This window comes from Juglans microcarpa x Juglans regia, chromosome 3D (assembly GCF_004785595.1).
Source record: "Juglans microcarpa x Juglans regia isolate MS1-56 chromosome 3D, Jm3101_v1.0, whole genome shotgun sequence".
Lineage (NCBI taxonomy): Eukaryota > Viridiplantae > Streptophyta > Magnoliopsida > Fagales > Juglandaceae > Juglans > Juglans microcarpa x Juglans regia.
This window is the reverse complement of record NC_054598.1, coordinates 7,529,791-7,557,653: the sequence shown is the minus strand read 5'-3', so window position 1 is coordinate 7,557,653 and position 27,863 is coordinate 7,529,791. Positions and strand designations below refer to the sequence as shown.

The 27,863-nt window shown below is 35.1% G+C and overlaps 1 protein-coding gene and 1 pseudogene across 5 annotated transcripts; one reads left to right on the top strand and one right to left on the bottom strand.

Annotated features, from left to right (window-relative positions):
• Nucleotides 1-2,828: 2,828 nt before the first annotated feature.
• LOC121256063 lies at nucleotides 2,829-5,293 on the top strand (annotated as a pseudogene).
• Nucleotides 5,204-11,772, bottom strand: LOC121256062 (heparan-alpha-glucosaminide N-acetyltransferase). Of its 5 annotated transcripts, none has more exons than XR_005938909.1 (13): nucleotides 11,136-11,771; nucleotides 9,012-9,149; nucleotides 8,677-8,758; nucleotides 8,367-8,443; nucleotides 7,962-8,068; nucleotides 6,979-7,096; nucleotides 6,752-6,868; nucleotides 6,579-6,670; nucleotides 6,325-6,391; nucleotides 6,165-6,243; nucleotides 5,976-6,084; nucleotides 5,652-5,795; nucleotides 5,204-5,562 (listed from the first exon to the last, which is right to left on the bottom strand). XR_005938909.1 is itself a non-coding variant. In XM_041156681.1 (13 exons), exons 2-13 carry the CDS (start codon nucleotides 11,382-11,384, stop codon nucleotides 5,536-5,538), a joined length of 1,470 nt encoding a protein of 489 aa, XP_041012615.1. In that variant the 5' UTR covers nucleotides 11,385-11,503; nucleotides 11,589-11,772; the 3' UTR covers nucleotides 5,204-5,535. The 5 variants fall into 5 exon arrangements, 4 of the variants coding, with proteins under 4 accessions (XP_041012615.1, XP_041012616.1, XP_041012617.1 ...); XM_041156681.1 differs by having other exon boundaries at nucleotides 5,976-6,067; nucleotides 6,165-6,391; nucleotides 11,136-11,503; nucleotides 11,589-11,772; XM_041156682.1 differs by having other exon boundaries at nucleotides 5,976-6,067; nucleotides 6,165-6,391; nucleotides 11,136-11,499; nucleotides 11,589-11,772.
• Between the last annotated feature and the right edge of the window lie 16,091 nt (nucleotides 11,773-27,863).

Below are 27,863 nucleotides of genomic sequence, written 5' to 3'. Positions count from 1 at the left end.
ATCCCACCATTTTGTGAAATAAGCACGATCCAGCAAATTGGCATTTCTCTCATAAGTCCATTTGAAGATCCACGGTAGTTTGTAGGTCTTGCAAAATTGGAGCTCAGGAGGGAACATTTGATTATGCCGATTCAATTTTGTACCAGCAAATTTTTTGTAAAATTCAAAAGCTCTGGCGAGCTGCTCAGGGAGATTCTCAGGAATTAGTCCAAATAGGTCCCACCATTGGAGAAACCAGTAGGGGAAAGTTCCTTTGAATCTTTTATCAAAATTAAAGAACCATGAATGGCTCATATCAGGTACCTGAAAAAACATGAAACGTCTCCAGGCAGTTATATAATCAAAGTAATTATAACTCAGTGCTGAGTCATGGAGTTTTTTGAGGGTTGATGGGTTTGTGGCCCATTCGTCTTCTGTAATAACTCGCAAGATGTAGGCACTGTGGTAAATTAATTTGGTGGAGTCATTCTTATCATAAATTGGTTTAATGATAAGAGAGTTGGTGAGAATCAGGATACTGGAATAGAATTGAAGATTTTTGGAGGAATCTTCAGGTATCCAGTGGAAATTGGTTGGAAAATAGGAAGAGGCTATTTTGAATGGATCTGTGGTATTAGAACGACAAGGTTCTATGTGAAACAGATGGGTCAAAATTGGCTTCTTCATATACAAAGAATTTCCTTTTGGGAGGAAAAACTGTGGAGTAATTAAAGCAGGTCCTTTTGATGCAATTGCTTTCGCATATGGATCAAAAGGGGTAGAAACCGTAGACGCGAAGGTCGACGGTTGCACAATTGTACCAAGAGGTGTAAACCTATTGGTAATATCCAATGCCGTTGAAGGGGCACTGGGCGCAGGAACAGTAGATGTCCTAGACTCATTCTTGATGAGTTTTATACTAGGTATTGGAGGTGGGGGGTTCGCTCTCTGTTTTTCTTTTCCTTTCTTTTTGCTGACGCTCATGGTTGGGTGTCTGCAAGAATTCTCTGGTAAGAAAATCAGGGATAGAATTATCAGTGCCTTTGATGTATTCAATATCAAAATCAAAAACACTTAAAATACTTTGCCATCGTGCAAAAATATGTTTTGATGCAATGTTTTGAACATCTTGTTCTAAAACAAATTTAGCACTCATGCAATCAATACGAAGTAAAAATTTTTTGTTTAATAAATCAGATTGAAATTTAGAAATACATAGTACTATGGATAATATTTCCTGTTTAATAGTACTATATTTTTCTTGTGCAGGGTTCCAGGTTCCAGAATGGAATCGAACAATTTGTTCAGAAGAACCTGGTGAAACACATTGTTTCAGAATGCCACCATAACCAATGTTTGAGGCATCTGTTTCAACAATTTTAAATGAATCAGAAGTGGGGATACCAAGGCACGGCAAAGTTTTGACATGTGCTTTGATTTTCCTCACTATTTTAGTATGTATTTCTGTCCAAGGAGGAGGATTGGAAAGAAGTCTTTTGAACAAAGGACGACATTGTTTCCTCATATCCTTGTAGAAATCAGCAATGTAGTTAAGAGATCCTAAGAATCTCTGTAACTGGTTTTTGTCAAGAATGACATCAGGGAATTTATCAGCAAAATCAATGGCTCTTTGGATGGGCCTGATTTTACCTTCAGCAATATCATAACCAAGGAATCTGATCTTGGTTTGAAATAATTTGATCTTTTTCGCAGAAACGACAAGACCATTGAATCTAATGATGTCAAGAAACGAATTTAAATGTTTCCAATGTTCATCAATAGATTTTGAAAAAACAAGAACATCATCTATGTAGACGATGGTGAAAGCAGTGAACGAGTTGAAGATATCGTTCATGATATGTTGGAACTCACTGGGGGCATTTTTGAGACCGAATGGCATTACATTCCATTCGTAATGACCAAAGGGAGTAACAAAGGCTGTTTTGTACCTATCTGACTCAGCTATCTGGATTTGCCAAAACCCGGACTTGAGGTCAAATTTGGAAAAGACTACAGCATCAGTCAACCTATGAATCAAGTCATTTTTGTTGGGAATAGGGTACCTAATCCACTGTAAGACTTTGTTCAAGGGTTTGTAATTAATGACTAGACGAGGGACACCTCTCTCTAGTTCGGCCTTTTTTCTGACATAAAAAGCTGGGCAAGACCAGGGGGACTTACTCTCTCTAATTATGCCTTTTTTCATTAGGTCACTAATCTCTAGTTTACAAAACTCTAAAGTCTGACTATTCATTTGAATTGGTCTGGCTTTAGTGGGGATTGTGCGTTCATCAAAATTTTTGATATAGGGAAGAGAAACGATGTGTTTCTTCCTATGCCAAAAAGCATTTGGTAAATCAGAACAAACATCAAAAACAAGACGCTTGTTAAAATCATCAATTTTTGAAATTAAAATTGGGGAAGATAAATGATCAGAAATCTTTTTGTATCTTATTTCCTGTTGGAGGAAATTCAGATGTTTTTGTTTTGCAAAAAGCAAAGATTTCAAACCTTTATCTTGATCAATCTCTTGACGAGATGCAAATTTGAATTTGACTTTTTGACCAAAAGGATCGGTAGTGATACCGTCTTTTTCAGTTAAAAAGGGATATAAAGCCGAAATAAAAGGAATGCCTAAAATCACTTTGTCAGACATATTTCTGACTAAAACATATATAAATATATATATATATATATATATATATATATGCAGATTGTTATTCTAGGAACAAGGGTAGAATATCACAAACAGCTTCGCATGTGATTAAGGACAAAAGCTGCCTTTCACTTACAAGAAAGGAATGTTGCAAGTGCAGCATATTATATCCACCGAGTAGAGCAGAAAGGTCTCTCCACTTGGCCCCCGAGTGTTTTCAGCTGTAGGAATGCCGTAATGGGTGCTTATTACGTGAGAATCAATCAATTGCCTTATGAGTAAAGCGCGCGTCCAAGAAAACTTGGATACTTGAGAATGATATCTGCATGTTTCTGATGCTCAAGGATGTATAAATGAAACCAGAAGTTGATACTAAAACAGGAGAGGGGAAGGTGCTTGTTTTGATCATCATTCCCCTTATTACTGCAGACATTCTGGACAGTACTAATGGAAGATCCGAATTGGGTCGTACAAGTCGATGATGAAGTAAAAAATACGAGGGATACTTCAAAGGAGACAAAGCAGTGGAAAAAGCATTCAATCTATGAAGTACCTGCATGGGTTAAAGATCTAAGCAAAAAGGCCTACATGCCGCAGACAGTCTCCTTCGGTCCTTACCATCACGGGGAATCACCTTTACAGCGGATGGAGGAGCATAAGCACAGGGCATTGCTCCGTTTCTTCAGGAGATGTGGAAAACCAGTTCAACCGTTCGTCGACGCTTTAACTAAGGTCGTGCAGGTTTTGAAAGACTCGTACAAGCCGCTCGATCCCAAATGGGAAAAGGACACACGGATTCTTAAAAATGATGACTCTCGACGGATGCTTTATGCTGGAAATCCTGCTTGCCAGTGCTGCGAATCAATTGGAGGACGATTATTCCAAGGATCCGATATTCAGCAAACACGGTAAACTGTATATCATGCCCCATATCAGGCGCGACATGCTGATGCTTGAAAATCAAATCCCAATGCAGGTTCTTGAACTACTTCTTGAACTACTGCCTGAAGTTGACGAGAAAAGACCCAATGTTAATAATCATCCGGTCAAGGTGAAATCTCTCTCATTATTTTATTATTATTTTTTACTTACTATTTATTACTATTAAATATTTTTTTTTATATTTTATTATTTTTTCACTACTATTTATAGAATATTTGAGATGACTCACTATCCAAACCCAATCAAAATCTTGCAACTTTTTCTCAACTTTCGTTATAATTTAGATTTAAAGTTAAATATAAAACTGGTCACTGTGAATTTGCTTAATGCTATTTTTATGTTTTATTTATAAAAAAAAAAAAAAAAAATTCTTTTACACGACACTTGTGTGACTTCAAGTGAAATCGGCGAACGGTCATTAATTAGTGCTAATATGACGACGTTCCTGAATTAACAAAGAAACCATAACTCTTGAGCAGAAAAAAGAACGTGCCCATGAACTCATAGTCAAGTCTTGGTTCCCCAAAGCCCATTACTCAGAGATGGGTAACTGCCTGCACGTATTGGATGTTTATAGGAAGATTCTGCTTCAGCCGAAGGGAAACCAAAACAATCCAGAGGAAACACGCGGACAGGACATTAAGCCAAGTGGTGACGATGACGAGATCATAAGATCTGCAACAGAGCTTAATGAAGCCGGAATCCAGTTCAAGGTAAACAAAAAAGCGAGCCTCAAAGACATCACTTTCGCCGGCGGGGTGCTTAGGCTTCCACTCATCGTTGTGGACGATGCCACCGAGTCGATATTCCTGAACTTAATAGCCTTTGAGCGTTTCCATGTTGGGGCCGGCAACGAGATTACCTCCTATATCTCTTTCATGGACAACATCATCGACAATGAGATGGATGTTGCCCTCCTGCAGTCGAGCGAAATCATACAGAATGCCATTGGAAGTGACAAAGCTGTCGCCAAGCTCTTCAACTCTCTCTCTAAGGATATAACGCTCGACCCAGAAAGTAGCCTCGATGTAGTGCATAAAAGGGTCAGTGGGTACTGCAAGAAGCGCTTGAATAGGTGGCGGGCCAATCTCATTCATACCTATTTCAGAAATCCATGGGCTATTCTCTCCCTTATTGCTGCCATCTTCCTGTTTGCGCTCACCATAGTACAGACCGTATACACAATACTAGGTGTCAAATGATTCTCCACCGCATTCTCATTACTATAAACCTCCTCTTCCTGACCTCAAAACGCCTCGCCATTGACATCGGTTGCATACGCAAAGGAGTGGATCCCATTCCTAGCCCCTGTTTCTGTGGTTTTACATGAGTCTGCTTTGGGTTTTGGAAAATGTTCTCATTTCCATAATAACTAGTGATCTCGTTTTATTGAATGGTTTCAGCTGTGGGTTTGACAATGGGCTTATTTGTTTTTTTGTTTTTTTTTTTCCTTTTTATTAGCGATAATGGGGCTGTTTGAGAATCTTCCCTTCCTCGATGTCATCTGAATAACATGCCATACATATGTTCCCAATAATGTAATCCCAGCTTTATTATGATAGACATATTTCTTTACCATTCTTATGTGCTTACCAATTACCATCATAAAATGCTGAGTCCTAATGGTGGGAAAAATACATCTTTTGAATAAGATACCACGAAAAGTTCCAATGAGCTTTCCCTGTTTAAAGCTCTACCTACATATTACAAATTATTAATTAAAAAAAAAAAAAAAAAGGTCTCTACCTTCATATTTATACAGAAGCTACATTGGAGTTTGTTGTTCACATTAGAGAAGAGTAAGTTTGCCTCCATTTCTATAAAGACCTGATTCCAAAATTCTCTGGTGGCACTAACAGCAACCACCCAAAATCAATAAGATAAGTTGAGCGATTCAGAGCCCCAAGACCTTGAAACTGAAAGTGCAGCTGGGGGGAAAGTGTAACCAGTTAACCCTTTCATCTTCCTATTCCAATTAACCCAAGCTGTCGGTGATGAAAAGGGGTTATCAGAACACAATTTAACGAGTCACAGATGCATGTAAGACTCAACAACAGGGAGTAGAGAAGATTACAATATTATTCCGAGGCCTCCTCCAATAAAATCCCTGGAGGAAAACTGGCAGGACATTGCAGGCTGCAAGGATATAAAGCATCAGCGCATGCATTCCCATCCACTCCATCACAAAGGTGGGACGTCTACAGCCACATACATCAACCTGTGGAAAACTTCATGATCATCATCTTCTCTAGCAAATTAGACAAATTATTCTGCCATTTATAGTGTGGAAATAACATTTATATGGAGATCAATGATGAGCAATAATGATGAGTAAGTGAGCAAAGTAAAAGTAATTCGTTAAACGGGATCGATCATATAAGATGACTAGAAATCCTACCATGAAGTAAATTCCAGCAAAGAGAATGCCAGCAACACCAGCAGTGAAACACATGTAACTGAATGTGTAGAGAGCCTTGTTAAAATGCATCCCTGCAACAATGGAGCATCTATTGGAATAGATTGCAAGTAGGGTAACTAACCACTGCCATATATTCCTTCTTAATAAAAATGTACAAAGACTAGTTACCACATAAGTTCAGGCCGAGCCCCAAGACAACAAGACATGATGATGTAACCATCCAGTGAAAGATCCTATCTCTATGGTCCTGAATATGGGGAGAAAAACTTGTGAAAAAAATATAAACCTTTGGTAAGGGAAGGAAAGCAAGCTCTGTCGACATTGTTACCTTATAATGGACAATAATGTGCCCATAATGCAAACCAACAAAACAGGAAACAATCGCCATCACTGAACTACAACAATAAAGAAGGCAGTCAGTCAAAAAGAACAAAATTGAAACACAAGAGAATCAAGATTAACACAATAAATTATAAAATCGATCTCATATTTTCTTACAGACTAAGATGATGTGTTTCAGTCTGAGAAATAAGGTCATCCAATGGCCATGTTTACAATGGGAGGGAAAAGTTGTGAACAAACCTTAGAAGTCCTTCAGGATCAAAAGGGGCTTGGCACCATGATGGGGCATCAGAAGGTAATGGGCCATTACTTGGGGAGTTAATACTGCATTGCTGTGAACGAAGGAACAAAGAAAGTATGAGACCTAACAAAGCAACCAAAAAGCAATTATAAGTAACTCTAAAATAGGATACCTGTGTTCGTGCATAGACCGGTCGTTTATATAAATGTTGTATACCCAATATCTTGCGGTCGATCATTCCAACAGAATTACAAGCTGGCCCAGTGTCACCATGCACTCCACATTTCACCTTCCAAAGAGAACCATTCAGTCACCAGTTTTATATGGAAAACCATAATTCAGAACTCTTTAACTACATATAACATAATTAGAAAGGAAGAAATAGAGATCAAATCTCACTGAAAACAATTTTGGTGGAGAAGAGGAAGTTTCAATTGGAATTCGATACTCCCAATCAGGCACATACAAGCCATATAACAAGGAAAGGTACAGAGTGCTAAGCATCAAAACCAAAGCCCTGAGAAAGAAAGAGAAGTAGCGTGTTTGTTTAAGGACAACAAATTAACAAAGCACTATGAAAGTGCAGATGAAAATATAAAACAAACAAAAAATCCAATCTCTGAAATAAGGGAAGAAATGCAACATTGGCATTCAATGTGTTCAAGGGCTTTGCAATGACCTCACTTCCAGCATAATAATAATGACCAATCTTTCCCCATGCTTCACCATATCACAGCTAGTTAAAGCTTTGAAAATCATGGTCAACAGAGTCCTAATCAGACTATTTGCCCTTTGAAGAGTGAATTCTTTCAGGGAGTAGGGGGGATACACTTTCCACCCTACGATTAACATGTCTTTTACACTTTGCACCTTAAACTACCAAAATGACACCCAAAATGACACATTGTACCCTCAAACCATAAAAAAGTTGTGATGTACACCCTCCATTAAGATTTCGTCTAACAAGATTGAACCACTTCACCTATTTTTTACATATTTTCTTCTACCTTAACACTTAACAGACATAATTGGATGAGGGTGCTATTTGTCAATTTTGGACGTTGAAATGTAGAATGTATCAGTTTGGTAGTTGAATGGTACAGTATCTGTTACTTAGTGGGCGGAAAGTGAACTTTCTCTTTTGTTCTCCCTATAATAATTTAAGGCCCTTCGTACTTAACAAAAATAATTTAAGGCAAATCAAAGACATCATGATGATCTACTGAATTAACAAAAATTCAGAAGCGTGATCCCAATTTATCTCCTTGTATAAATTAAATCCACCTAGCTCTACAGAGAAATAGGTTCATGGAAACAAGAAATCCAAAGTCAGTAGATAAAAAGAATTTAATAAGAAATACTGCATAATCAATAAAACTTACCACTGGAATCGATATTGCCTAAACAGAGATGACACCAAATTAACATTACCATCACCCTTCAGCCAAATCTCACACAATGCTGCCAGCAGATATGCTATTGCAATTCTCTGGGGGCGCGCCGGGGGGGTGGGAGGGGGCAGAGAAGGAAAAAAATGTGTTATTTTAAAGATGATGAATGCACTGCACATAAGAGCTAAAGGCATTTCCTGTGTGAATACACCACTGAAGTAGTAAGATTCTGCTATCAAGTTCAACTAACATATTTTTGAATAAAACTTTTTTTTTATAAGTATATGTTTGAATAAAACTATAATCCACTCTTAACTAAACTTCTTCCTTATGGTGCCTGGCATAATGAACATTTCAACAGGAGAAACCTAGCCACACACGCAAAAAGAAGCATACCTGTAGTATACCCATCCATCTCATATGTTCAATATCCACCCCATAAGTTAAATCATTAAGGCCATGGAAGAAGCCACCTGGATGGGACACAGAGAATAGCCATTCAGTAAAAACAAATGAAATATACATTTCTGATGAAACAAGCCAAAAGATTATTGAACTTGAAATACTCAGGTTATGCAACACACTCAAATCTTATTATTAGTAACACTGCTGCTACTACAACTAGAGCAGTTTGCTTTCATCTTCAAGGTAGCTTAAAAGAAATCCGGGTACAGAGAAGGATAAAACTAAAGATCTGGTAAAGCACCTTGAAGAAACAGGCCTAACATTAAAAGCTTTAGAGCCCGTAGTATTGCTTTTCTAGTTGCAACAGCTCTGCATGACAAATTCTGTGGAGGGCAAAATCCTTTTGTTAGGCTCAGAGATCAATTGTAGTAAAATTAGCATCCATTTAATAAGATTATTTTATACAATATATCGTGAATATCTAAGTAATCTTCTCTTCATTGAACAGGAATACAAGAAAATACTCAAATTATAGTAAGAGAAATGAAAGAAACACTTCATATTGACCTCATTGAATATTAATTAACTACTGGGATGTCAAGGATAAAAGCAATGCATTCCCAGAGCAAGAGATACCTTGTAGGTAAGTGCAAGTGAGATACCAACAATAAAGAGGAAAAATGGCATGACAAAATCTGCAAGTGTTAAACCATCCCAAGGTGAATGATTAATTGCAGGTAGGATTCCACCAGCATCATCCACGAAGATCATTAGCTGCATCAAGAATGAGAGAAATTTGAAAACAGAACTAATGTAGAGAGTATAGACAAGATAAAACTCGGAATTTTATTTAGCATGTACATGGAGGATATACATCCTTGTCAGTACATAAAAAAGAAAAAAAAGAAAAAAAGAGGCCTTATGTCTTGCCTTAACATCATATTGCTAAAAGACATGATTTGGACATAACAAAGAAAATTGGTGCAAATTTCAAAGAGTTAATAAATTTTGCCCTTTCAGTCTACCAAGTTCAGGAACAAAAAAGTCCATACAAGCTTCATGCTGTAGAACACACTGCAAGTTTTCCATTTTATCAAGAGCTAAGCAAGCATTACTGGACACAATCATTAACCAAATGACAAACCAATTACAGTTAGTTTTTTATTTGTCTAAAAGACACACTAGTTAATGTGAAATCACCACTTGTCCCAAAGGTTTAAGCTGATACGAAGAGGTAGATTTTATTATTTATTTTATATCTTTAACACTCCCCTCACGTGTGGGCTAGACTCCCCTTCAATGGGTAGCCCAACACGTGGAATATTAAATTAAATGAGATAGAGTGTAGAGTCATGGTTCGAACTCAAGACCTCTGCTCTGATACCATGTGAAATCACCACTTATTCCAAAAGTTTAAGCTGATGCGAAAAGGTAGATTTTATTATTTATTTTATATCTTAACAGTTAATATAGGGCAAACTAAAATCAACAACTATAAAAGCCTTTTATACGCATTTCCTTATTTTCTCTGCCTTCAAAGGCCTCAATGATATTTAAAGGTATAGAACGTTAGCTGTTTTCCACTAAGGACATGGGCATCATTGGTAGTATGGTATGAACTATGAACTACGAAGTCTTCACGTACTAGGTTAAAACTCATGGCGGTGTTAGCTACCCAGCATATCTTAACCAAGCCAAAGATTTACACGGCCAGCTGTTATCAACCGGCTTGAAAGAGGATGGAGAAATGCCATAGGACTAGTACTCGCTACGCCAACATGGTGGTGAAACGGCGGCCGTCTGGGTGTCCCGCCATGACTAACTAACGAAAAAAGGACAGTGGTGCATTGATTCTTACGTGCTCGGATTGTGGTTGTTGATTTCTTTAGCGTAAATATTCATAAAGGAAGATCGTTGAGTTTTTCCCAATCAAGCCGTCGTAAGCATAAAAACCTCTCGACCTTTAACTCTTTCAAGGGCCAATGACTTTTCTTTTCTTTTTTCTAATATAAAAAACAACACCTACGACGCATCTCTAACCCACTTACCATAAATACAGAACAAATAGAGAAATAGATCTTACGAAAATAACTTTGCAAACAAATATAGAATTCATTATGTGATATAGCAAACTCAAACGCAGCTGAAAGATGCGTGTTTATTGGAACGTACAATGCGGCCGATTCTGAATTAATTCAATTCATTTCAACTCATTATTATAATTTTTTTAAATTTTTATATAAAATATAATAAATAATTTAATTTTTTCAAATCTAAAATTAATAATAACATAAAAAATAATAATTTAATAATATTTTAAACAACTTATTTAAAATTATTTTAACTTATATACGTTGCAGACGGAATTGCAACCGTTTGGAAAGAAGGAAATAAATGTTAAGAAGATTTATCCAGATGAATGGAGCTGAAAATACTTTAAAAAATGGTCCCTTTATGTATTGCAAACAATAATTGATTATTAGTACGTAGTCAATTAAAACACAAGTCAAACCGTCGAATTCTTAATTCCTCCTCGGACTTCAGAGAATTGAAGCCAAAGGAAGACGACGTCGTCTGATCCTTGACTCCTCTGCATCTGAAGTTTGAACTCCCATAATTTTGATTGGAGAGAAACAAATAAAAAATAAATGAAAAAGAAGAAGAAGGAGACTGTGCAGTGCCGGTGCGGTGCAATTCCAGTTTCCCAAAAACCGTACGTACATGAAGAAAAAAATAGGAGAAACAGACGAGGAAGATTACCGCAACAGTCACGCCACGAAAAACGTCCAGCGAAACAAGACGTTGTTGCTGGTGACGCTTTTGCTTGGAACTTTCCTCTTCAATCTTATTAGAATCACGACCGGCATTGGGAATGGCGGTACCGGATCTTGCATGAACAGCCATTTCAACATCATCTTCACCTTCAACCGAATGTCTCACTCCACGCTTCTCCTTCTCCTGCTCCTTCTCAACATCATCGTGCCCTCTAATAGGCTCGTACATCCCCATTTATCTCTCTCTCTCTGTTTATCTCTGTTCCACAGATTTATATCCCGAGTCCCTGACACTTTTGTTCACTCAGATGTCAAAAGCAAATTCCCATCAATATAATGCGAGAAACAACCTGACTGGAAAGCGAGATTATGATTACTAGTATTTTGTGGTTTCTTCTGAATTAAAAGAATAAACTTTCTCCGGAAGAAGATGGATCACCTTCCCCTTTCCGTTACCCGATTCTTCAAATGACGGCTTCGTTTTTATGTAAGTTTGATTCTCGAGAAAAGAAGACAAAGTCTCTACTGGAAGACCCTCCTCTTCCTACTCTCCATTTCTTGTTTCTTTCTATCTTCTTCCTTTCCTAGCCAGTCATGGTGTTTTGCATATTTATAGGAAGAAGAGTTTGGAGATAAAATAAAATAAAATAAAATAGAATAAAATGGATATAATTTACGGTATAGAATAGCGTCGATAGGATATAGGAATAAAAGAACAAGAATCGGAGAATAATCTTCTTTCGGAATGCTTTTATCACCACCTCTGAATCTATTCAAATATTTACAGAAATATAATTAAAAATTTTAATACTTTATCAAAATTATATCTTTTTTTTTGAAAATAAACCTCCTTTGTATTAATTATGAATATTGAAAATAAAAATTATATCTATTTTTAGTGATTATAGAAAAGAGATTTAATGATATGATGTGAAGTAAAAGTATCTAATAATTAATTCAATATTTTCATGACAATAATTTTTTTTTCAATATTTACCTAAATGTTAGAGTTAACCATGCAAAATAGATTATTGAGTTTTTATAAGGTTGAATAAAATATTTAGTAATTTTTATTTCATTAAAGAAAATCAAGTAATGAATTGATGTTATTTCATTTTCTGCGTTTTATTCCTCCAATTTATAATAATAATAATAATAATAATAATACAAGTATTCAAGCAGAAGTCCCTTACGTTAATGGAACGGTTACAAAGCTTTTAAAATAGAAAAAGGAAAAGGTACCAAATAGCATGCAAAACGCCGCATATGTTTGTTAAGATATGCACCATATAATAAGGGAGACTGGGAGGCACTCGTTTGCCATCCGTCAGTTTCCACTCGTTTTCTATTAATTAATCGATTATTTATCACCTAATTATTTGTTATATCTTAAAATTAATAGAAAAATACTCTAGCCAAGTAAGAATTTTACAAAAATAAATCTATAAATTATGTTTTGATGTGATACATCATATTATATAGTTATTTTTATTATAAATTATATCTAACAAATCTTATAAAATTACATTTATTTGTTGAATGAAAAATTTTATTTGTAGTCTCCACTTGATGATTGTATGTGCAGACCCTTTATTAAATGAAAAAAAATATCATTTTAGGAGGGATATTTTTATAATTTTAAAAAATTTTAAAGACAATTATCTAGATTTGTATGATAATTCTTAAATGAAAATTGTACGTGATATTAATCTTTATAAATTTATTTATATATAATCTCTATGCGTCAATATCAGGTCTTATCTTAAAATTAATAGGAAAATTGGTATGACAAAAGAATTTAAAACTAAAAAAAGAAAGACGTAAAACTTAGGTGGCTCTACAGTTACAGCTAGAGCCTCCACTAGTTTATTTTGCTTTTTTTTTTTTGAACACTTTTAATTTTTTTTAAAAAGTTTACAATATTATTAAAAAGTACTTACTTAATTATTAAGTAAAAAAAAATGAACACCGACGAGAGGGACTAGCGGGATGGGTAGCTTTTTCCGTAAAACGTACCCTAAAGTAGGCATGAATCATGCCCTGTAACATGAAAAGGTAACTAAAAATGAGAACTGCATGCACTTTTGGAACGTGTTCCAAGTATTGTCATCAAACATGTTTGTATGTTTGGAATTTGTCGTTTTAATTAAATTGCTCTTTGGTACTAACTACTGAGTGGTGTGCATGGTAAACTTCTTAAAATGCATTATATTCTACATGGGAAAATAACAATAAATTCAATAACCATTCTTTTTAATTCAAATTCAATAACCATTTGAGCTAAATTCTATTGACGTCACAGAAAAAAAAGTTAATTAAGAAAGAGACTGTAAATCATACAACATTTGTTGCTCATTGTAAATTGCGTGATCCTAAGATTGAAGGAAGGCAACTTCTAGGAAAATGCTTGGATTTATCAAGAGGTGGTCTCGAGATCATTTTTTGGGTATTTTTTTTTATTTAATGATTAAAAAAATATTTTTAAATAATATTATAAATTTTCTTCTATCATCGGATCTATGCAGTTCCTATGTTCCATTTTTTCATTTTCAATGTGTTTTCTTTCACCTTTTGAGTTTTTTTTTTAACCAAAAACAGTTAGATTCTTATTTGTAATTTGGAAACGAAAAAGACAAAAATAAATCTCAACTTTTTAAGTTTAAGGAAAGTTTAAGGAGACATGTCGAAGAGAAATAGCCATGAAAGATGTGGGTGCCATAAATATTATTAATTGTGACCCTAATTTATACCTGCCGTTGCCAATGACAACCTACCTAATTTTTCTGCAACACGATATTTTCTAAAACACGATACGCGTACTTCAATAGCTTTACTTTCATGCTTCCACATGTCTAAACCAAATTAAACAAAATCTCACCCAACACAAGAGTAGACAGGGGAGGAGCGGAGATTACGCGAGGTTTGGATTGTGATTTGAAATGAATGAAATAAGATGAATTGGGATAAAAATCGAAAATTAAATAAAATATTATTTTTTTAACATTATTATTGTTTTAAGATTTAAAAAAATTAAATTATTTATTATATTTTATGTGAAAATTTATGAAAGTCGTAATGATGAGATTAAATGAATGGAAAGTATTTTTTAATTCAAATTGAGCCTAACTACATGTTGAGATGAATTGAGTTGAATTATAAATAATAATATTTTGTGTATTTTATTGAGATGAATTTAATTTTTTTTGGATTGAAATGAATTTAACTTTTTATGTTATAATATATAAAATAAATTGAGATGAATTTAATTTTTTTTATAAAAAATTTTAAAAAAATAACTCACACAAATAATTAATTTAAAATAAATTAAATTGAATTGAGTTAAATTAAGTTTATCTTTCAAACACAGCGGATTGGTTGAAAAAAACCCAACATGTCATTTAATTTGCAGAAAAAAAAAATTACAAATTGCAAGTTATACTGTTACTTTTAGGTGATTATTGTATATAAATAGTGCTCCAAAGCAGCCAACCTGGGAGCTGTCAGTACTGTAGCTCCAGCACAGAAGCATTTATTCTTGAGTAACAATGGCAATAGCCAATAGATTTTGAAGTTTCAAAAAAAAAAAAAAAAAAAAAAAGAGATTTTGAAGTTGCTTTCCGTAAAGCAAAGCGGCAATCGATTGCCTAGCCATAGGTACAACAATCCCACGTCGCTTCACAACAAACAAAGCAAAGTAAATGTTCAAGCCATTGCTGACGACGATACACTGATTTACGCGTACGCGTTAACTGATAGGTAAAAGATAATGATATTGCTCATGTAGTCAAGAATAGCTGGATAGACAAGACTTCACTCCACCTCTGTGCAATAAAGTTCTCCCTCACAAGTTTGATTGACAACTCACTATATGCTTTTTTGAATACATAGAAGGAAGAAAAGTTTTCTTCAGGGTGTGGTGTTAGTTAAAGCAGATAATCTTAACATGTCATACTTTAATTTATTTTTATTTAGACGATTAATGTATCAAGTTATTTAAATTATATTGTGTGTTACTTAGTATGATTGATGGCAATAAAGTTTGAAGAGTAAAATTGCTATTTCTTTTTGTGATGCATTGGATTAAAAGTTTCATGCATTTTAGAGAATACATGTGATACCCCAAGCCATCTTAACAGAGATTTGGATCGTCGGAACATGTAACATACAGTTGCATACTTCCGTTCATGATATTTAATATGCAATGCATCCTAGTATGCAACTAGTAATATGCAATAATCGTAGTTAAAATAAAGTTGACAAAGATATTCAATGCCAGAATGAACTAAATATTCCAATGATTAATAAGTCATAAATAAGTACTTCATCACTTAAGAGGTCCATAAAAGTTCAACGTAAAATGAAAGATATAATCTCTATAATATAGAAAACTACAAAATCAGATCAACTCTCTCTTCCACTCTATAGTATATACAGTTAATGCTATGAATGTTAATATCAGATCCAACCTTTTCTCCAAATCGGGCTCATCCTCAACTATCTGAAGCCAGTGGTACATCCTGTTCATCGTAAGCTGGTCCTGTCACAACTTTTACCATTCCAGTGAAATGGTAGTGGGTCCATAAGGGTGAGATTTACTTGAAATCTCAGTAAGTTAAACAACCAACATGTACAGAGATAAGATATGCATGATTAATGATAAACATGAGATACATAATAGAAAAATCCGTATTGTCTCCCATTGAGATTCCTCATAATTTTCTAGAGAAACTTTAATGCACATTTTATTACAAAGAACATTTTTCACTTTGTCTTTTCAAAACATAACTTTCATCGTTATTAAAGCCATCAATAATAATAACATAACGTATAGTTAGTGGCAAAACCATGAATTTGTTTTAGGGCGGCCAAACAAAGCTAAAACTATAATAAGAGTTAATTACACTTTGCCCCATTGAGCTTTCACTCAACTCACAATATGTCTCCGAAACTAATAATTGTATCAAAGTGGACCCTCGAAATTTCAAAACTTCTCAATCCCCCATTCTATCTACCAGCAACGTCAAATCTAACGAAAATTCACTGCAAAGATATAATTTTTATCTAATTTATTATCATTGACCATATAAAATATAAAATAATATATGTTATCGATTAATAATAAATCATTAATAATTAACCATATATAAAATTATTTTATACCTAAATTGTAAGCAAATATGAATTATTTACATACATAATCAAATTATTTGATATTCATTAATCATATATAAATTAATAAAAAAATTATTTAATGATTTATAATTTATTATTAGTTGATAGCATATATTATTTTATATTTGATACGGTCAATGATAATAAATTAGATGAAAATATATTTTTACAGTGAATATTATGCACATGAGCAGCACGTGTAGTGAATTTTTGTTAGATTTAACGTTGCTGGTAGACGGAAAGGGAGATTGAGAAGTTTTAAAAGTTCGAGGGTCCACTTTGATGCAATTATTAGTTTCGAAGATACATTGTGATTTGAGTGAAAGTTCGAGGAGGCAAAGTATAATTAACCCCCATAATAAAATATTTTTTGTTCTATTTCTATACAATTTTTCTTGTAATATAGAACAATCTAATAGTAAGATCTAAAATAAAAATAAAATACGTTTAATACAACCTATATATTAAAAAAGGATATAATATGTCAAGAACTAAGAACAATATATTATTGAAATAACATAAAGACACTCATACAAATATATCAAACGAAAGAAACACAGAGTGTCTAAAATTGTAACTTGCGTTCTTTTAAAGAAACAAAATCATCAAGTATTGAATCTAAATCAAAATTCTTAGTTATTTCTCTTTCAGTATAGACAACTAAGGGTTCGTTTGTTTTAAGAGATGAGATGAGATTAAAGTTAAAAAGTTGAATAAAATATTGTTAGAATATATTTTTTAATATTATTTTTGTTTTCGAATTTGAAAAAATTGAATTGTTTATTTTATTTTGTATTAGAAGTTGGAAAAATTGCAATGATTAGATGAAATGCGATGTTTTCTGAAAGCAAACGAGGCCTAAATTATTTGCTAAAAAATTATCTTCAATTTTATTGTGAAGTCTTGTTTTAACAATCTTCATAGCTGAAAATACTCATTCACTGGTCGTTGTAAATATTGGAAGAGTAAAAACAAAACGAATTAATCTATCAATAAAATAGTATGTCTTTGATTTCTTTATCTTTACCAATCTTCGACATAAATCTACAATGGATGACAAATTTTAAAATTTCGGATTAGTAAGCACATAAATTTCAAAATGCTTCAATTGAAACCTTAAATTAATTTTTTCATTCTCAGAAAAATCAAGAGGATAATACTTTTCTGCAATACAACAAATATCATCAATATTAAAGGATTTATAAGCATCATTTGGATCCAAAACTGAGCTAAGGGTTAAAATTCTTGTCGCTCCTTCACCAAACCTGCTGTCAAACTCTTGCATGTGAAAATCTATAGTAGCATTAAATATTTTAAAATGATAATAATGCTCTATCGTAATGTGATTTCGTTGATGATGACCACGACCTTGTACATAACGAGAGTTCAATTCTAGAATGTCAATATCAAATTTCTTGGAGAAAGATATAACATTCTCAAGCACATTTTCTCAACCTTCATTTTTCAACTTTTGAATGAGTCATTTTGTAGTAGAAACCATATTCATGGCATTCAAGATGTCTTGAGATTTTTGCTGTAAAACTTGACTAAAAAGATCAGTAATACTCATGATTTCCTGCATTAAATGTAAAATAAATACAAAAACTTCATTAAATGCAAAACTTTATTTTATAAGCAGCATTTGCATCCCCGCGTTGAGAGTAAGTGAATCCTTCTTTTATTATGTTTTCAAGCATCGAGCAAATGGCTCCAAACATTTGTAGTAGACTACAAATAGAATAAAAATGAGAACTCAAACGAGAATTACAGATTCGTTTGATAGTGCCAATTTGGTTAGCCCATTTTTCACTTTCAAGTTCATCAATAGCTATCATATGTGCAATTTGTGTTATCTGAGCAGCTTGCAATTCATCATGACGTTTACACGAAGCACCCATCACATTAATAATGAAATTCAAATTTGAGAAAAACTCATAAATATAAACTACATCTCTAGATACAGCAACTAATGCTAACTGTAATCGGTGAACAAAACAATGAGTATAGTATGCATATAGGCAATTTTTAAGAAATAAAAGTTGCAATCATTTCCATTCACCACGCATATTACTAGCACCATCATATCCTTGCCCATGAATAAGTGTGACATCAATAGTTGGGACATCCGCAAGCTTTTACGCTTCATGTTCTACGTTCTAAATGCTTTATTCAAATTTTAGGCAAGAATAAAGGCACATATCTTTGTGAGAGTTGCCAATTGGAAAAAATGAGCAAACTTCTATTTTTACCTTCTACCAGTTCTGCTCTTAATATTTTTGATAAACTTTATTGTGATTTATAGGGTCTTACACCCGTTCAATCTATTGGAAAATTTATGTTCTATGCTTGTATTGTTTATGCATTTTCCAAATCTATGTGGTTTATCCCTTTGAGAAAGAAATCGGATTTTTTTAATGCGTTCTTACTTTTTGAAAAACTAGTTAATCGTCAGTTTAATAAGCAAATCAAATTATTTCAATATGATGGTGGCGATGAATTCGCCAGCAATGACTTTAATTTGCATATTCAACAACGAGGTATTCTGTATCAATACTCTTGTTCGCATACACCCAAACAAAATGGTTTGATGGAAAGGCATCATCGCACCATCCATGAACTAGGTATGACTATGTTTTTTCATAGTGGCATACCCAAATGTTTTTGGGTTGAAGCTTTTTCTACTGCCATTTTCTTAATTAACCAGTTACCATCTACGTTCATTGAACTTCAATCACCATTTCTATACTCTATGGTCACTATCCCGATTATACCTCCCTAAGAGTTTTTGGCTCGAAATGTTATCCTTACACTTGGCACTTGGGACACCAAGCATAATAAATTTGACCCAAAAACACTATCATGCATTTTTATAGGCTACAGTGATAAACACCAAAGGTATAAGTGCTATCATCCACCTTCACATAAGACCTTTATTTCTTGGCACATTGTTTTTTATGAAAATAGTTTTCTATTCAAACAACCTAGTAATCTCCATCTACCCTTTTCTGATACTCAATTTTTATCAACCTTCATCGAATGGCGTTCACCTATGACTAACGTTGTTAATATCCCTAGTGCATCTTCTTTGTAGGAATCAACTCCACCAACTCCATCAACATCCACAACTATTGGTTCCATTCCATTCTGTCATTGGCATCTGCCACTGAAACCCCCTCACACCCTACCATCACTGTACCTTTATCCACCATTGAAACCCCTCCCACCCCTTTACTCACTCCATTCAACACTTCCATTTCCCCTCAGGCTCTTATTCCTCATCCCATGGTCACTCGTGCAAAAGCAGGGAACCATAATCCTGATCCTAAATACGCCAATATCCATACGCCTATTAACCTTCCCAAAGAACCAAAAACCGCTCTGCACTGAACCATGCCGAGTGGTCTAAGACAATGCATGATGAATCATAAGCCTTTCACGACAACCACACTTGGACTCTTAGTCCTCGGACTCCAAATATGCAAGTTGTTTGATGCAAATGGGTCTTTAAGACCAAAATCAATGCTGATGGCACCCTTGACCGTCTGAAAGCTCGACTTGTTACAAAAGGCTATCATCAAGTCGATGGCGTCGATCACAATGAGACTTTCTCTATTGTTATCAAACCTGCCACAATTCAAATCGTCATCAGCCTAGCACTCATAAATTGTTGGGACATTCGCCAACTTGACGTCAAAAATAATTTTCTTCATGGGGACCTCAAGAAGTCTATCTTCATGGAATAACCCCCAGGTTTTACCGATCCTGCCTTATCTTCTTATGTTTGCAAGTTGAATAAAGCTTTATATGGTTTAAAACAAGTACCTCGTGCATGATTTGATAAGTTTAGTACCTTGCCCATTACTTACGAGTTTATATGTAGTATGGCAGATCTCTCACTTTTTATCCATCATTCCTCTTGTGGTATGCTTATCTTATTATTATATGTTGATGATATTCTCTTAACAAATTCTAACTCTTCTCTTTTGCATGAATTTATGTGTACCCTTGGCACCCAATTTGCTATAAAAGATCTTGGTCCCTTACATTATTTTTTAGGCATACAGGTTCACCATACTTTAGATGGCTTCATTCTATCCCAAACCAAGTACGCCATTGACATCCTCGAACGTGCACAAATGCAAGACTGCAAACCATGGGTACACCTATGATAGCCCAAACAAAAGGACTCACTAGTGATGTTCGCTTTCCTGATCTTTTGCACTATCGTAGCATTGTTAGTGCTCTCCAATACTTCACTCTTATACAACCAGACCTAGCTATAGTGTCAATTTTGTTTCACAATTTATGCATGCACCAACCTTTTCTCACTACAAAATGGTAAAATGCATTCTTCGCTACTTACATGGCACCGTTGAACTCGGTATTCATTTCGGTCTCCAATCTACACTTGCCTTTTCAAATGCAGATTGGGTAGATTGTCCTCAAACACGATGCTCCACAACTAGATATTATATTTCTCTAGAAAACAACTGTATCTTGTGGTCTGCCAAGAAACAACATATCATATCTCGCTCAAGCTTTGAAACTAAGTATCGCGCCATGGCTCATACTGCTGCTAAACTTACATGGGTTTTATTCCTTCTACAAGATCTTGTTGTTCATCTCATCCACTTCTCTTCTATGACAACCTTAGTGCTCTGTACATAACTATCAATCCGGTTTTTCATGCTCGTAGTAAACACATCAAGATTGATTATCACTATATGCGTGAATGTGTTACTCTTGGACTACTTCAGACTCAGCATGTTCCCGCTACCATACAACTATCTGATATTTTCACCAAGCCTCTTGGACGTCCGTCCTGCTTTGTACATATATATTATCATCCAAACTTGTCATTCTACCTTAGCACAGTTTGAGGGGAAGTATTGAAACTAGGAAAATAAACATGTCCAATAGCTAAGAAAATCCACCATATATGGCAACTCTACCGCATGTCGTCCCTTCACACTACCCAATGGCTACAAGAAACACAAATATGAGAATTATACACTAAGCCCCATATTTTCCTTCTATATTTATTTCGCAAAAAATCTCTTTTGTAACATTGCTATACTTTACATTTCTCCCACATAGTGTATATAGTGAAAGACTCTCAATGGACTCTCATGGTGTGTGAGATTTTTTCACAAACACCTTCTGTGCAATCTTCTTTACAAAAGATATAAAAATTTATTCTTAACAAAATTATAGATCAGGCTCTCAATTGATTAAGATTATTCTAGATAATGAGAAAAACATTATTGAACTCATATAAAAAAATTTATCTTTCTCAATTGATATGAAATAAGAACAATATATCTTTGAACACATAAATAGTTGGGGGGAATCAATCTCATAAATAATACTAATAATCTTCAATGAAGTTTCATCCTCGACTTAGTGAGAAAGAGAAGAGAAGAAGGAGAGAGCTTATTGATATTTTAAGTTTACTTCTAGAAGAAGAAGAAAGGCAGAAGCTTGAGGGGATGCGAGAGGTGAATGACGAGTGAGCTATAGTTACCACCATGTTTCAGATTTCACCCCACTGATCAGGGTCAAGCTTAATCTCTTTCAATTGGCTTAGAGTTGCTCAATTTCTTCATATAGATAGTTATGAGATTATGTATCCTCCTTTCCAGTTTTTGAAATCGAGAAAACTGAGTAACCCTCTTCTTTTGATGAATTTTATGATCCAATCCCAAAAAATTTCAATGCCTTCTTCAGTTTTGGTAAATGGGTTGGTTGAATTTGAAAAGAATTTGCTTCAATTTTTCAGTTTTAGTTTTGATTGCTGATAATAATAATAATAATAATATAATTTTTCTTTTAAAAAAAAGTGGGTTAAATGAATGTTATTGAATTATGGATTGAGTTTGTTGTGTATTTCTCTCTCAATTCTCATTTTCGTTTAATTTCTTTATTTTTGTTGATTTGTGCATAACTGGCTCTGTACGGTGAAAAGGAATGGCATTTGTTAGGTTTTTGGGTTCCATTGCAGCTTGATGATTGGGTCTTATGTCGAATCTACAACAACAGAGGCACAATGGAGAAAATAAATACTATGACAGAGCAAAAGATGGCATTTTTCCTGGAAGTCGAGGAGCAGAAACCAAAAATTATGGTGTCGGCTAGGCTAAACATAGCACCGTTGCCGATGATCGGTGGCTACCAATTACATACGAAGACAATGTTGGATTCTGCGTTGAGGTTACAAATGAAATCAAGCAGCTCGGAGCAGGTGGTGTCACCGGATGTGACCTGAGAAAAAGAGGTCCAAAGCGAGATGGAGAGTGGCTTCATTTTAAAAAAAAAAAATCTTTTTTGTTTTAATTTAAAAAAAGCCACGTGGCTACTGCCACCTCAGTTAGGAGCCATCCTCTGCAACACGCCTGAAGATACTTGATGAAAATGTACTAACAAGTAGCTAACTTCGAGGGGAGCAACCTCAAACAAAGAAGAAGAAGAAGAAGAAGAAGAAAAAGATAAAATGAGAATAAAATTGTATTCAGATTCTGATTGCCATTACAAGAGGGAAGTTCTCTACATATATTCACAGACATCTTCTAACTCATATGGGCCAAGGGCCAACCTACTAAAACAAAAGGAAGATAAAATAAGACTAACGTGTCTATCAAAGTAATAAGTGGGCATGACCCAATCAACTAAAACATGCAAATTAAAGCGATGAACACATGCCAGTACATAACCCTCAGGTTACGCCCAACTATTAAACTCTTATTATCCAACCTAAGCCCACTATGAATTTGGCCCCCTATTGTCACTATTACAGACGTATGACAAACCCTTCCCCTTCAAGCACCTTGGGTGTTGTTAAGTTCCAACTCTTCCTTTGTAAGTGAGACAAGTTTCTCATCTTTAACTGTCTTGAGCTGACCAACAACATACTTATTGATTACATCACACTTCTTGATCAAATTATTGTAGATAACCCTTAAGATTTTGTCTTGTTGTAGCCTTTCCCTGGACTTATTGAGTGGGACGTTCTCAAAATGCACAAAACCCTTGACAACTCCCAGGTATTCGGAAGTCAGCTCCTCACTGCAGTCATTGATAAAGAAATATTGAATATACAGCTTAATATCGTTATGCTTCATCCTTGTATCAAAGATCTCGCAAGGTGACCTCTTGGGAACAAGGAGGATAGCCTTAAAATTGAATTGACCTTCAACTGAAGAATGCTTCATAGTTAAGTAGCCTTCCCAAATATTAGTAAGACTCTTATAAACTACCACATACTATCTTGCAAGTACTTTCACTTTTGCTAATTCATTCCCACTATCTCCCAATCTCCAACAAGTTGGGATCAAATTCAATCATTGGGTTAGGGAGATAAATGGTCTCATCATCATCATCACGAAAAACCCCATTAAGATCAGACTCGAAACTAAAAAGATGAAAAATATTATCCCAAATTTTGTTTCCTCAACGATTTCCCTCAACTCAGTTTCCTTTATCAAAAGGCCAATGAATTGATACTTGAAGGAGTTAGAGTTTTCATATTCTTACCCCAAAAATTCTCCTCAAGGAGGCAGGTCTCCAAACTCCCATTATTGACAGTAATATGCAAGGGGTTTGCTCTTCCAATGCCAAAATTCATTTAGTACCTTCTTACATTGACAACTCTAAGGATGCCAGTGACCTAGCTGCCACTTTTCTTCCTTGACCACCAGTCCAAATTAGCAGAGTACCAACCTCGTCTTGTGGGTTAACATCAACTCCCTTGAAGGGAAAAAAAAAACTCAATAGCTCATGCTGTGAATCTTGAGACTTGAAGGCTTTTGGTATTACATCAACGCTCAAGTTTCCTAGTATCAAGAACCCAAGAGTATACTTTATCATTTCCTCAACCCTTATCTTGTATACATGACCCCCATAACTAACATGTTCATCTGGATAGAAGTGTAAATTCTCTGAAATTTTAAATTCCATGTTCCCACTATCTTGGAGTCCCTTAAATATCCCCTATTGAGGAGCAACTTCAAATAACAACTTGGGATATTGATAGGCAAAATCAATGGTATCAAAAGTCTTTCCCAATTGATCATAATTAGGCCCAAAAACTTCTCCTCACATGCAAAAAATTGCTTTCAGAATAGTAAAGTACGATATCTTGCTTCTCTGAGTGAAATACCATCCTCAAATCCACCAATAATTTTGAAAGAAGATTTCAGACGACATAGAGCATTACTATTATTACATTCTACAAGAAATTTTACCACCATCGCTACTAGCGACATTGATAAGAATGCACCAAGAAATTCACACTCAGACAAGTTTCTTCCACATATTGGAAGGGACCAAAAATCACCTGAACTACCACATCTAGCCTTCACTAACATTTCCACAAACAAGTGAGGCACAATTACTGCCTCTTTCAATTCCATTTTGATAATTTCCAATTTGCAAAGTCTTTTCAGGCATATCATCAAACAACTGAGGGACAAAAAGTTTCTTACCCTTATACACGAGATTTGTGACTGCTTTCTCGGCATGCCCCCTGTTATACACAAGGTTTTTAACAACTGTTATCCGGTGCCAATGGACCACAAAAATCCAAACAATCCCAATGTCATGGCAAATGGTGAGGGAGTTGCAATTGTCAGCAACCAAGGAGCGGACAGATTGCGTGGAGTTGACAAATTGTGCAAAGCAGCGACTGAAGAGCGCTCCATTGATGAATCAACCTTGGAGTCGAGAGTGAAGGGTGCATTGTGACTGTGAGATGAGACGGAACGGATTTGGTTTTAAGGTTGAGCTTGGTGAATGCCGATTTGAGGAAGGATAGGATTGGTTCCGAGATGGATCTACAACAAGAGGTCATCGGTGATGGATATGATAAGTCATTTCTCTCACTCGATTCTTTGCACTGGTGTGCTCGATAAAGACACCACCTGGGTCAAACTCCCATCTGGGCACAGGAAAACAAGGGTGCCAAAATCCTTACCATTGATGCCAAGAATGGGTCCTATCGCTGGTTTCACTTTGTTTTTTGTTTTGGCTTGATTATGGCCCAGTACAATCGTTGGAAAGGGAGGAAATGGAAGAACCGAAGAATTTTTTAGAACAAAGAAGAATTCTCATTGAGACTAAATTCCTCCTTTTCTTTCATCATCTTTACATGTCCGTCTTCCTGCAACGCATAAAATTGATGTTCCAGGTAAGTTAAATTTTTATCGAAGTTGCTGGTAAAATCTTCAAATTCGTTCCTGACATCCTTGAATGTCTGCAGGATAATTTCAAAACGTTGTTATGATTGTTCAAGTTGCTCCTTGATTTTGAGCAACAATAGGAGAATTTCTTTCATTTATATGGATTGATGAAGTTGCCAATGAAAACCTAGCTCTAAATACCAATTGTAACACGCTTGAAGATGCTTGATGAAAATGTACTAACAAATAGCTCACTTCGAGGGAGGCAACCTCCAACAAAGAAGAAGAAGAAGAAGATAAAATGAGAATAAAATTGTATTCAGATTCTAATTGTCATTACAAGAGGGGTGTTCTCTACATATATTCATAGACCTCTTCTAACTCATATGGGCCAAGGGCCAACCCACTAAAACAAAAGGAAGATAAAATATGCCTAACATGTCTATCAAAGTAATAAGTGGGTCATGACCCAATCAACAAAAGCATGCAAATTAAAGCGATGACCACATGCCAGTACGTAACCCACAGGTTAAGTCCAACTATTAAACTCTTATTATCCAACATAAACCCACTATAGATTTGGCCCCTATTGTCATTATTACATACATATGACATCCTAGGTACCCAAAGTCGGTCGCAGTAGCTTTTTCCTACAAATAAACTTCAACGTAAATAAACATTAATGCAATATTAGAAAAAGCTAAAAAGAAATAAAAAAAATTATTTAGAACGTAAACATATCTATAACATAATCGCTTCTAAGCGGTCGGGCCATTTTTCCTCAAATAACAGCTTTCCACTTACATGTTGCCATCTCAGAAATTACACCAAACTCAACTTACTCTCTCTCGTTCACATGAGAAATAAAAGGGCAAACAAAAGGAGATAGGAAACCGATCTGTGCTTCTAGTTTCACCACCGAGTAAAGTTTCACCACAACAGTCCACCTCCACCAGTCCACCACCACCTGTCCGACATCCGTTGCCCACCTCAGAAATTGCCCACCATTTGAAAACAGCCTTTATCCCAACAATTCCCAAACATATAACAATCAAGTGAAATAGCATGTGAATGAACTTCCGCACTTTTCTTTCTAAGTAATTTGGATGTTTCTCTGCTAGCTTCTTAATTTTTCCAATCATTAAAAAGCACAGATAAACTATACAGATACCTTCACCAGCCGTGAAAGTAAAATCAAAATACATGAGAAAAGAGTGAACCTGCATCTAGAAAAAGAGAGGAGAGCAAGATTTCAAAATTTCATCAAAATTATGGGATGAAACAATTAAGCAAATAGCTTGCAGGTGATCATGGCGTTCTCACATTGAAAGCTTGAGATGTTTCATCAAAATCATATTCCAGGCCTCCCTCAAAATGCAACAACCAAATAAGGATGAGAACTAGAGAGGGGTGTTCCGTGCAAGAGGGGAGGGGGGGGTGCAAAGGCAGCCTTGCGAGAGGGGGTTGCGAAAGGGCAGATCGTGGGAGGACACTGAGAAAACGGTGCAAAAGGGTAAAGGACATTCCAATCTTATGCAATGCATCACAAGATTGTTGTGGTAAAAAGCCTATGTGTCACTACAGGCGTCCCCCCCCCCCCCCCAACCTTCACTTTTTTTTTTTTTTAACGTACCCTCGGTAGTACGTGGTCTGTTACATGTGCCCAGAGTTCCGTTTCGTACGCTGCTTTTTCTTTTCTTCTCTTTTCTTTTTCCTCCACGTTAACTTCACGTCAGCCATTTTCGTGAGTTTATAGTAGTACGGTAGTACCCAACCAGCCCTCAATGCGCAGCACCTATTTATCTTTTTATTTGTTTTTCTTCCTTCGCTTTAATTCAACGCCAACTGCTTTGTTTATCTTCTTTTTTTCCTCGTTCAAAGCTTCTTCTTTTTTTTCCTAGTCCGATAAAAAAAAAAATCAAAATTAATAAAAATATAAAAATTAACACTACATAATTATTATAATGCTTTATTTAAACTAATAAAATTATGCATAATTCGACAATAACCCGTCTTGACTGACATAAGTATTGATAAATTGTTTCCGTGAAGCCTGACACCAGGATTGCAACACCAATCTATGTTTTCACTCCCCGGTAATTTCTGCAACGAGTCCTCGTAAGTTTCGAACCAGGAACTACTAGATATTCGTAAGTTTCGAACTAGGAACTACTAGATATTCGCTGACTTTCTAAAAAGAGAATGACTACGTACACAAAAAATTACAAAAAAGATAAATTCACAAATTGACATGATTTTATAAAATAAGCTAGATTTATTTTACAATAAAAGTTATAATTTTACAATCTAACGTACCTATCACATCAAACCACATCATTTTGTATAATCACTTCGTGTCTAAAGTATTT

Excerpts from the sequence above, each read along its gene's own strand:
- LOC121256062 (XM_041156679.1), bottom strand. The coding sequence starts at position 11,384 with ATGGGGATGTACGAGCCTATTAGAGGGCACGATGATGTTGAGAAGGAG. Across the intron at positions 8,069-8,366 it reads GATGGATGGGTATACTACAG|AGAATTGCAATAGCATATCT; the intron begins GTATGCTTCTTT and ends GCGCGCCCCCAG. Across the intron at positions 6,392-6,578 it reads GATCCTGAAGGACTTCTAAG|TTCAGTGATGGCGATTGTTT; the intron begins GTTTGTTCACAA and ends TTATTGTTGTAG.